This window comes from Acipenser ruthenus, chromosome 19 (assembly GCF_902713425.1).
Source record: "Acipenser ruthenus chromosome 19, fAciRut3.2 maternal haplotype, whole genome shotgun sequence".
NCBI lineage: Eukaryota > Metazoa > Chordata > Actinopteri > Acipenseriformes > Acipenseridae > Acipenser > Acipenser ruthenus.
In genome coordinates, this window is record NC_081207.1 from 21,340,588 (window position 1) to 21,352,852 (window position 12,265).

At 38.2% G+C, this 12,265-nt stretch overlaps 1 protein-coding gene across 1 annotated transcript in view; it reads left to right on the plus strand.

Moving 5' to 3' along the window:
- Positions 1 to 1,076: 1,076 nt before the first annotated feature.
- Positions 1,077 to 12,265, plus strand: part of fa2h (fatty acid 2-hydroxylase) — a 45,217-nt gene continuing 34,028 nt past the window's right edge. The window contains exon 1 of the mRNA XM_034041107.3: positions 1,077 to 1,514. Coding sequence (XP_033896998.1) covers positions 1,239 to 1,514 — 276 coding nt within the window. The 5' untranslated portion in view covers positions 1,077 to 1,238. The remainder of the gene's footprint in view (positions 1,515 to 12,265) is intronic.

Consider the following 12,265-nt stretch of genomic DNA (forward strand, 5'->3'; position numbering starts at 1 on the left):
GTTGTACCCTTGAGCAAGGTACTTTACCTAGATTGCTCCAGTAAAAACCCAACTGTATCAATGGGTAATTGTATGTAAAAAATAATGTGATATCTTGTAACAATTGTAAGTCGCCCTGGATAAGGGCGTCTGCTAAGAAATAAATAATAATACTAACTAGACCCTTAATTGAATTAACAATTTGCTTAATTAAACCCTTTTAATTATTCTCAGCTCCTAAAAATTTGCAGAGTTCAAGTTACTTATAAAATGTTACAGCAAACTTGAAATCTGCATCTGTTTAAGAGCTGAAAACAAGTAAAAAGGTCCAATTAAGCAACTTTAGTTAAGTAATTGAGAGCTCAGTTGGAAAGGGAACCCGAAGACACTCGTAGGGTCCCCAGGACCAGGGTTGGGAAGCCCTGCTAGATTCTGACAGTCCACAGCAATGCCTTTTTCGTATTGTGCCTTGGTCAGTACCGCCCACTTAGTATTTAAATGCTACATTTTTCTATCTGCCACAATACTTTACATTTGCTAACAATACATTTATTTGCTTACTCTTACAAGAACGTATTACAGTTGTGACGTGCATTTCCACTGGTTTGCGCTAAAGAACGATACATTCGTGGCTGTCTGCCTACATTTTTACATATACATATGATGGGTTAGATCACGGGATTTACTTTTTCATGTAACTGATAGCGAAAATGCTGTATTCACAGCTGTGGTGGGGACGATCGTCATTGACATTTTTGTATCTTTGCTTACATCTATTCACAGTGTATAGAATTACAGCAGCATACTAGCGTTTACTCCAGATTTAACATCCAAATGGTACGTTGTCATACTACCAAACAGGGCGATACTGAATTGTCACAAAAAATGATACCATAAATCTGTCATAAACACGCCCCATTTCTTAACATGAAGCCTTTACAACACACCAAAAGCTAGTCGATTCCATAGGCATTTGCATTGCGAAATAACTCCTCCTAAGTTTTTATGCAAAACAGTCCGCGATGGGCAACTTCTGTGTTGATACATATTCTAATGAGCGCCGATTTTAGTTCAGCAGAAGACAGGTGCTTCTGAATTATTAATACTGAGTTACGCTCTGAATGCTGCATGATTCATGAGCCTATGCTAATGAGCAGGTGGGTGTCTGGGGAGCTTAGCGGCTTTGCGAAACAGTGACTGAACTGTCTGCCCGCTCTGGGTCTCGGTATTATATTGTCAGTTTTGGAGTCTGTGAGTCCATGTCTTCCTCTGTGTCAGTTCGGTGTATTTTGGAGTCGGAGTTATCTCAGCACCGCTCTAAGGAGTCGTGCTGGGTGCTTGTGTCCGGCAGGGTCTACGATGTGACGGGATTCCTCAAAAGACACCCAGGCGGAGAAGCTCTGATTTTGCGCCAGGCAGGGAGCGATGTGAGCCGGGAGATGGAAGGACCTCCACATCGGCACTCTGAGAATGCCAGGAGGTGGATGGAGCAATATTATATAGGAGACCTGGTAAAGCACACTGCAGAGCCACAGGTAATAAAAATGAAATGTAAAATCGAGACTGCATGTCACACAAGGAAATGAAAAAGTAGCATATGATAGCAAATACCGGTATATGCGTTTTAAGTTACCCTTTTACTCTGACCTTGTTGGCGTTACTACAAACAATGTCAGAAACTACTTTTTACATTAAATATACACGTAAATAAACACAACTGGTATCTGTGTAAATTAGATAAATAATTAGTTGAAACTGAAATATGTCTGGAAATGAATTCAACCTGTTCACTGTGTGAATTGACATGGAACACGTAGCCTATCAGATGAGAAATCAGACTTTTTTTTATCATAAACTTTCAAATAAAATCTTTTTAATTAAAGCATTTGACTGTTTTAACTACAGTGGTAACTGCTGTCTGGATTCAGGGAATACAAGTGAATATGTTTGTTCAGGTTGGGTTGTGTTGTAAATGGTAGGCTACCTAAGGGTTAACCTCTGTCTGAAGAATCATTTTGAATTGTGTTTAATTTAGTTGTGAGGCTAGATGTTCCGTGTCTAAATATGATAACTGATACAGTATTTTTGTGTGTTGAGGTATTGTGTTTTATAGTTTAATCAGCATGAAAACACGAACATCATCCACAAAAGAAACTTCACAAAGTTTTGGTGAAGAAATCTGCCCCTCTGCCCCTAAAATATGTTGCACTTCGTGGTTTGCTGGTTGGATAGTGTCTGTGCAAAGTACCATATTATTTTTGCATCAGATAGTATTCAGTAACAGGCTATTTAAAATAGCATAAGGCAGTAAAGGTAGTACTACAATAGTGCAATGGAACAGGTTAGGCACTAGAAAGTTCTTGTTGTTTTTCAGTGTATCAGAGCTGGGCGTTTCCTTGTTGGACTTGCTGAGCGAGTGAGAGAAAGGACGATTACAACCAAAGCATAGTTTCTGAAGGAGGAGGCTGCACCCAATCATATGAAAGAACAGGGCTGTGGTGAAAATGCCAAAGCTGATTTTTTTTTTTTACTCAAGCATTTCCATAAAGTATCATCATGTGTAATATTACACAAATGTCTTCATTTCGTGTCCAAATAACGTCCAGTAATAGATCAGATCAGTGTTTTAATTGATATTTTTGGTTGGTGAAATATCATACCAGTGTTACACTGTGAATTAAAAAAAAAAAAGTGAAAACCTGCCATAACACTGTCAGCTGTAAGACAGCTGAGGTGGCATCATTTCAGTGTTGTGTGACTGCAATTTACTTCAATTACAAAAACATATGGTGATGATATTAAGCTTTTTCGTTAGGCTTGTAGTACAGTCCTGGTAATACGGATACAATAAATAAGCATTTTGTTAAGAGCATTTTAAGTCCTTTTGGTGGTGGTTATGAATGGTTTGACCCCTGTTTCTATTGCTTACTTTTCTTTCCAGGCCTCCTCAGTGTTGTTTGAGGTTGGCTGATATGTATTGTGCTCAGGGTAGATATAATAGTTAAGGACACATCCAAGGCCATTCAAAACAGGGGTTTAATCATTGTAATTCTGGGGTGTTTAGTTTTATCTTTGAGGGAGTACATTTATAAAATATCATTAAGTAGCAGGATTCTGAAAAATATAGTGTTACACATCCCCATGTTTTGCTACAACTGTTTTTTTTTTTTTTTACATTTAGTCGTTGCCAATGATTTTTACCCCATTTTTCTCCCCAATTTAGAACTGCCAATTGTGTTGTTATTAATCCCGATTCACCACTGCAACCCCCCAGCTACTCGGGAAATGGTGGCTGACACGCGCGTCCTCCGAAATATGTCCCTGCCAAGCCGTCTTTTTTTCGCACTGCGGATCCACAGCGAAGCCATTAGACCTATAGTGCCGGAGGACAACACAGATCTGAATGGCTCCACTGCAGACCCGCAGGTGCCCTATTAGCCACAGGGGTCGCTGGTGCGCAGTGAACAGTGGATTGCCCTGCCGACCTAAGCCTTCCCTACCCGGGCGGCGCTCGGCCAGTTGTGTGCCACCCCCCGTGCTACAATTGTTTAAATAACATATCTGTAATTGTACTTTTTATTGTTAACATCAAGACAACTTATAACTTTAAAGCCTGTTAGTGTAAGGATTATTGCCCACATTGTCACATCCCAATTCTTTTTTTTTCAATTGCTTCCTGCAGTGATTTAGAGGACAGGGCTGAAACCCAAATGCACTACAGCAGACATTTTGAAAAGAGCTTTGAAACAGACTTTAAAGTTATAAGTGTAGATATTTGTCAGGATGATATCAATGACGACGTATAATGCTATATTTTTCAGAACCCCACTACTTACTCTTTAATACAAAAAATATAAAAAATAGTCCTGAGAAGCGCTTCTTCATTTTTATGAACTCACCTTTTCCACTACGTGTAATATTCCGGTATTGTTTGATCCCATCAGTGACATTTTAGGTTTACACATTTTGTAAGATGTGTGTAAAACCTATTTTTCTACCCTGGGCATGTATAACTGTTACCTCACCAGCAACAATGACAGGAGCCTTTTGAACAGATCAGTCCTGGATTCTTACACCATGTTCAAACAAAACTGGAATTTTTGGACATGTAACTTATACTATTGTGTTATAAGTGTACAAAAAACCCCAAATTATTGCTGTCAGTATTTTTGTATTTGCTTCTATGTGTTATGATGGAAATAGAAAAATATCTATTTGTTTACTTTTGTGCTTTGTGTGACAAAAGAATATGCTTTGATGCTTTGGGTTAGCCATTGAAAAGTACAACATCGTTCTGTACTTTAGAAAACAGGTAGAAGCATCCCTTTGTGCTCTGCTTTAAAGAAAGGCTAACCTGTCTTGGAGACTTAAAAAAACAAAACAAACAAAAAAACAGTTTTATTAACAGTTAACACTTGTATAAGTTTAATGAATCCACATTTATCCCCCAGCCTAATAAATAAAACTGTATGTTTTGACTTTCGCTTACATGAATTATTGACCTTGACTTAGAAGCTCTCTGCCTCGACACCGACCTTACAGGTTCCTCTTTCAATGTGCTGAGAATTGTTTGGTTCATTCACATATTTGTTCTTTACAACCTGTCTTACAGAAATTGTTCAGTTACAATGAAGACATTAGATGTGCACTGAAGTTCAGTGGTTACATTTTTTAGTTAGTCAGAATTATTGGATTAGGTTCTCTCTCTCTCTCTCTCTCTCTCTCTCTCGCTCTCTCGCTCTCTCTCTAGGCACCCTTATTTCCAAAAATAAAAAAGTCATAAATACAATTTTCTTTGTTATGGTAATTTTATTACAAAGGCTTTTTTGCTGATTCCACATCTCCTTGGGGTGTCTGTTTTTATCAAGATAGCAGGTAAAAATGTTGCTAGAGCATAACAACCCATAGCAGGGTATTGATCTGAATGATATATGCTTCACCCTTATGTTTGGTTTTAACCTTGGTAATCCGGTTAACACACAGACCTGACTAACCTGTTTGTCAGTTTCTTTGCTCTGGTTACCGCTAACCTTTGGTATTGTTTCATCATGTTTTTGTTACTGTTTACTTAATGAGTAAGTGAAGCAGTGGCTGTCTTGTGCAGTTACGTCACAAAAAAGACATTCCATGTTTCTGACCATGGAATTGTCCATTGAAATTTCTCATTTATATAATTGAAACATTGTGCAATGTAACATCGGGCTCAGGTATATACCGGTATATACTGGTAACCATTGATGCATACATGACACTGACATACCACATGCTGATCCTTAGATTCTTGAAATAAGTTTAGTGACTGATCACTTTTAGATGACGTTTCTCAGTGTAGTTGACTTCGGAGACCCTCATCTCACCTAAATACTTCCTAAATCCTGATGATGCAAATAGGCGAGGTTTTGAATTACTGCTCCTCTGCTACATTAAACCAATGGCTTACCTATGCTGTTGCTACTGAGCCACAGTGATTCTTTAAGACAGGGTTGTCCAATCAGGGTACTGGAGGGCCATTCTATTCCAGGTTAACCAGTAGAATGCTATAATGAAATACTTCAGGGTCTGGATGGAAGTTTAATGGGTTAAATTAAACAATTTAGAACAGGGTTGGAACAAAGATCAGGAGAGGAAGGGCCAACTTTGGCCACCTCTGCTTTAAGACCCAACTTGACAAAGATTTGAGATTAATCAGCTACTTGGAACCGGACAAGCATGGATGGGTCGAATGGCCTCCTTTTGTCTGTACATTTTCTTATGTTCAATGTTTCGGACGTGCTTACCTCTTATTAGCTAATGTAATTACTCTTCAAGCTTTTATTGTGCTAAGATTCATTTCATTCTTCTGTTGTATTTTTACGTTAATTCAAGACGTGGAGATATTTCAGATCCATAGCTATACAAACTGCTTCGTCCTGGTACCTTTTCTGTAGGTCACCGATTGCAGACAGAGAATTAGAGTGAGTTTGACCTACAACACTGATTTGGTGCCGGGAAGCAACAGCGCCTTGTCATTGTCTTTTGAAATACCTGCATGTTCCAAATCGAAGCATAAAATACAAGCAAAAAACCAAAGCATCTTTAACAACCAATTATATTATTGCTAAGAGGTAAAAAAAAAAGTTTAAAAACTTGAATAGCATGCTATTGTAAGTTACACATTTTGTTACACTAGAAAGTGTACTGCTAGGATATTCAAGAAGTACTGGTGCTTTGTGGAGAGTTTCCTGTCCCCCTTTTTGGCCTGGTGGTAATTCTACCTTTTTTTAATGTAAAGGTGTAATTAAAGTTTTAAAATATATTTTCAAACTTTTCACACTTTAGCACAGCCCTCTGTGACATGCAGGTTTGAAGGTGTTATAGAAAGCCTATGCACTCAGGGCTGGACAGCTGCTGCAATGTTCAGTTTTCTAGAGGCTGCATACACATCTGCTGGTGTATCCATTCTTCTAATGTTTCAGAGATATGTGGCATTTAAATATGGTCACTATTAGCTAGACCACAGGGACATTTAAGAAAAAAACACTTTTGTAAAATGAAATCACTTGACTGAGCATGGATAGGGATGTGCTGCTTCTATTGTTCCTGCATTTATTCAGCATTGTATCTATCTAGGATCTGGACACTCCTAGCTCATTAACCAGGTCATCTGTGTTCCCTGTAGATCATATTTAGCAAGGACCTACTGCAGATTCTTTTAAGCTAATAAAGAGAGCCACATGCAAAAAGGGAGATGCTGGATTAAGCAAAAGGTATTTTATTGCCAGACTTAGATGGCAATCAACATCAAAGCACGCCCACACCAGGCTTGGTGGGCAGACTTAATCCACAAAATCTGACCCTAGCGTGGCTTTGTCCAAATAACTAGTGCTCATATTAAATATGAAAAATAAAGCATTAGGAATATTTTTTGCATCATCTCAATTTAAAATAACTACTAGCACAAAATACGACATTTTTTACTCATACCCCTGACAAACGTGAGATATCAGTCAGAATATCCCCTGATTAAACTGAAACTACTTCCAACTTTAACTAAAGACGCATCCTGACGTCTTAAAAGTGGGTTACGAAAAATATAGCGTTATATGTTTGCTACACTTTTTAAATAACTTACCAGTAATTTCTCTTTTCATGGTTAACAACCCGACAACAATATTTCAAAGCTATTTTCAAAATGGCCGCGCTAGTGCACTGCGATTTGAGATCTGTCCTCCTAAATCACTGCAGGAAGAGCGATTTAAAAAATAAATAAATAAATACATAAATAGCACAGCAAGTGCTCTGTCTTTTCTTTTCCATACCACATCATCGATTGTTATTGTTGTGTTACTTGTTTGACAATGTGGACAATAATCCTTACACTATTGGTGCACTAGAGCAGACATTTTGAAATAAGCTTTGAAACCGACTTTAAAGGTATAAGTGTAAAAAGTTGTCAGGAGGTTAACATTGAAAAGAAAAATGCCACGTACATTATTTAAACAGTTGTAGCAACACGCATATTTTTTTGGAACCCCACTACTTACTCTTAATATCTAAAGAAAGCCAGATGAAATGACATGGCTATTGTATCTCCTATGCTCACTGTACTCCAGAGTGAAAGGAATGCTGGACCATGAGTGTTTTGTGCCAGTGAACTCTGAAGCTTACCACAACTGATCAAAATCTAAATTGCTAGAATATTTCTGTTTGCTATTTGAATGTGATTATTTTTGCATTCTCTATGAATAGTCTCATTGTGTGTAGCGCCATTCCCTCAGGCCCTTTCTTAGCGGTGTGTTTGTGAATTTGAATAAAAAAAATGGGGAATTCACTTTGGTCAGGCTGAGTAACTCAAATGGAGAAGCTGGTATGTGTTTTTAATCTTTTATTTGGAAGATGTTGGGTTTAACTTTGATTATGCGTGCTTGTTTGTTTACACATAGGCCCTGCCTCCATGCTGGTGTGTAGAAGAGAAAGTCGACTTGTCCCTGTGTGTATATGATCATTTCCAATTCAGGAAGTCTGTTACTGTTTCACTTCCTAGGTCATCACCTCTGCAGTGTATCGGGGCCTAACCGTGTAACTGGCTGCAAAGCGTGTCAGTCATTAGGGAAAGCAGCTGGGTGGGTAGGTTCTGTGAGTGCTGTCACTGTCTCAGTGAAGATGGGTTCCTGGTCTTTCCTACGATCGGGGCTGGCTGGTCCAGGTTACTCGCCTTGTCTCCTGGTGTTGAGGGGATTGTTCTGCCAGAAGACAGCACCACAAACACCTTTCTGTGGTCTGTATTCAATAACACCTAATACACTATTTAATGGCAACACAATTTGAAATTGCAGTTTAGCCCTCATAATGTGCCATCCCATACATTCCCTGAAGTTAACAGCATACAGAACAGGCTGTTGCTGAACGTCTGTGCATGTTTGATTTCTTTGGAAACACAATGGCCTGTTACTTAATACCATTGGTCAATTTTCACGAACTTCCATCCTTGTTTCCCATTCCTACCCCCTTCAGTGTTGAGTCAGATTTTTTTTTTATTGTTTTAGAATACCTAGTCGTCATCCCCCAATCTCACATCTGCCACTTCATCAAATCTCATTATTTTAGATTTTCCAACTCCACACATTTCTGTTAACCACTGAAAAGAAGTGTAACCATTTTAACATCATATTATTATTATTATTATTATTATTATTATTATTATTATTATTATTATTATTATTATTATGATTATGATTATGATTATGATTATGATTATGATTATTATTATTATGATTATTATTATTATTAGTAGTAGTAGTAGTAGTAGTAGTAGTTTGTTTGGCAGACACCTTTATCCTTATATTCCTTTTAACAGTATTTATTATAAGTATTATAAGTAACATAAGTAACATTATTCTGCTATCTAGGACAGGCAGTCTCTGTCACATGTGCAGGCTGTGCACTGAAGGGTCCTCCAAACCATTTTCCTGTTGTGCATAATCTGCTTTGGGGTGCTTAGTGTTGGAACAGAGGCCTCTTAATAAAACATTGGGTCATTCACTATTCATAGAGCACAGTTTCTTCACGTCTACTCCTTAATTAAATGGCAAATTCCTTAATGAAAGTCTAAACATGGCGATGTATTGTACAGTAGACTATTATGCCATGGCGGCAAATTAAATTTAGCAACTCTTCCCACCAATCCAGTTGCATTTGTATCTGATTTTTTTGAAAGCAAGGGTAAGTGAAATTGTTGAATACAATGAAGTATTTTCATTGGGTAGTAATCTACTCCACTGTTTATCACCAGAATTTTTTAACACGGTTCACTGTAATGCTCCAGTATAAAATCTATTGGATTTAGCCTGGGGAACATGAATTTGGGCACAAGACCAAAGTAATTGGAAAAGCATGAAGTTGGCACAAAATGAATGGTCCTGTCACTAAGACAGCTTACTAATGTATTTGTTATCTCTGTCTTTACATTACAATACAACAATAAAATGGTATTCATTGTCTTCTTGATATCCTAGTGTAAATGCCACAGGGGGTGCATGGCCTGTGTGTGTCTTGTGACTGAGAATGCTACTTGTGCTTTCCATCAGTTCCCTGGAAATTAGCCCACTCCTCTGTGGACATGGCCACTTACAGCAATATTGAATAAACAAACACAAGGCTGCTGCTTGCCCTTTAGTCATAATCATTCCTGACTTTATTAGGCATTAATTGGCTTTATCTGCAGCTATGGGGCCAGGATCCATTAGAAACCAGAGAAGGTGTCATGTAATGTTGTGGGACGCATGTCGGGTCGTGCCATTGACGTCACTGGGAGCAGTTACCAGCTCTCCAGAGAGACTCGGTGTACCACAGTTTGCTAGAGTAGCAGACAGCCTTCCTTCTGCATTCTCAACAGACAGGAATAGTGACAGCCACCCCCTCCCAAAGGGTTATCCCCAGTAAACAAGGTCCCGTTAGAGTTCCCATGCACCTGCCCCTGGCACAGACAGTGCTGACACACACACACACTGGCTAATGGCTTTAAGAACATAACTTGTGCAAGCGGTTGTACATTGATGATCATTTTATGTGATTTTATTTTTATGTTATTTTATTTAGCAGTCTAAGGTTCTGAAGACATCCTTGACACAGACAGCTGTACAAAAGAAGTAGTGTATTTGCTATTAACATTACTTTTTTTTTGTATAGAAATTCTCCAATGAAAATATCTTCATTTAATATGCCGACTTTTCAGAGTTATTTAAACTATTCTGGCAAAAAATAATGCTACTTTTTACCTAATATGGCTACCCTGTTATAGTAATGGACTTTTTGGTTTTCGGAGTAATGTATTGGTGTTTCACAGTCTCATTCTTTTAACCCCTTGCTGTATCAATGATACTGATGATCAAATCATTTTTTACTTATTCAACATTTAACGAATATGATGAACAATTACATTAAAGATGCCAGTCCCCTCACATTATCCCCTAGTTGTTGTCTGAGAAAATGTATTACTTCCATACATTAAGCACAACTTGCTTGTCTAATCTTATTGGCAATTGATTATAACATATGTGTGATGCAACCTATAGCTAATTGCAGCTTAATTTATTATAGTTAAATTTAGTTGTTTAATAAACTGTATCTTGATAAGTTTATTACAATATCCTATTGTAAGGATGCACAGAAAAGTATAGAAAACAAGGGTAATAAATAGTATAATCATGAATGTAAATCTGTCTGTGTGTATATTGTCCAAAAATTACTTGAAACATTTCAAAAACAGTTTAGAAAAACACCCGCAATTCTTGTGTGCAATTACCCAATTATGTTCTCCAGTTTGTATTTCATCTGAATACTGTTTTTGATAAATTAACAATTGATAGAATCATTGACCTACATTTTCATAACTGTATTTTTTTTTAACAAATTGGAAAATGAATAAAAAATAATTTTCTCCCAATTTTGGAATGTCCAATTATTATTCAACCTGACTCATCGCTGCAACCCCGAACTAACTTGGGAGAGCCGAAAATGAGCACTGGCGTCCTCCGAAACGAGTGCCGTCAGCCGTCTGCTTTTTTTCGCTCTGCAAGCCCGCCGTGCAGCCATATCCAGAACTTACAGCATTGGAGGACAACACATTTCTGAACTGCTTATAGGCCGGCCTGCAGGCGCCCGGCCAGTCACAGGGGTCGCTCGTGTGGTGAGTCAAGGACTCCCCAGCCGACCTAACCATTTCCCCACCCAGGCAGCGCTTGGCCATTTGTGCGCCGCCCCCTGGGAACTCCTGTCCACAGTCGGCAGTGGCATATCTCAGAACCGGCGATCTCCAAGCCATAGGGCGCATCCTGCCCTCCGGATGCGCCACTCGGGAGCCCCCTTGATAACTGTATTTGGTTCATTGGTAAAGAATGCAGATGAAACATTAAATGTTGCATAAACAGAGCCCATTGTTAGAGACAGCATGTAGATCAGCTGCAGTAAACTTTATATTGATTATATTATTGCTGTATGTCAGTGTTTGCTTTGACATTGAAGCTGTTTTGAAATCAGTCCTGTTTGTATCAATAAACAGCAAACCACAGTAAACCTAGTTTGAAACTGGGAATCGGTCAGCCCAAAGTATTGCAGGCTGTTGGAAGTCGGGCTTTCCAGCTTACTCTTATGAAAGAAGTACAGTAATAAGTGTCCAATAGAAACTGGAATACAAAATTATTATAAAAAAAGAAAGTAGGGCTGTGAATTAATACTAATATACCATATTGCATAATTTATAAATGGGGAATTATACTGTACACAAACATTATAACATTCTTTTGTTTAAGGTCTGGTTGCAGACTGGATTGTAGCCTGCAAATGAAACTGGTGGCAACCCCAGTTTGATACTGAAAACAAAAGAGTGCAAAGAAAATATAGAGAGGGAGAGAGAAAAACAGAGAGATACTGTAGAGGGGGTAGGGGCAGGAATGCAGAAAATGCAGAAGGCTTCTGATGGAAGGGTGGGTAATAGAAAGGATCCTTTCATCCTCAAAGATGTTTAACCTTCTCATTGTCTCCCACTTATGACACTTATGTCCCCGGTCCTAGCAAAAATTAGAATTAAACTAGCCAATAGTACAGATAAAATAAATTATGTAGGCAGAACATAAGGCTGTTAGTTTTGAGATTATTATGCTGTCGTAGAAATGTTTTAAGGTTAGTGAATTTGTTTATAAATTATACAAAAGCCTGATATGTTTGGCATTATTTGATTCATTGAATATTGTGGAAATCTTTTCTGTCTTTCCCGACTGACTGCTCTTTACATATATCCCTGTTGAGA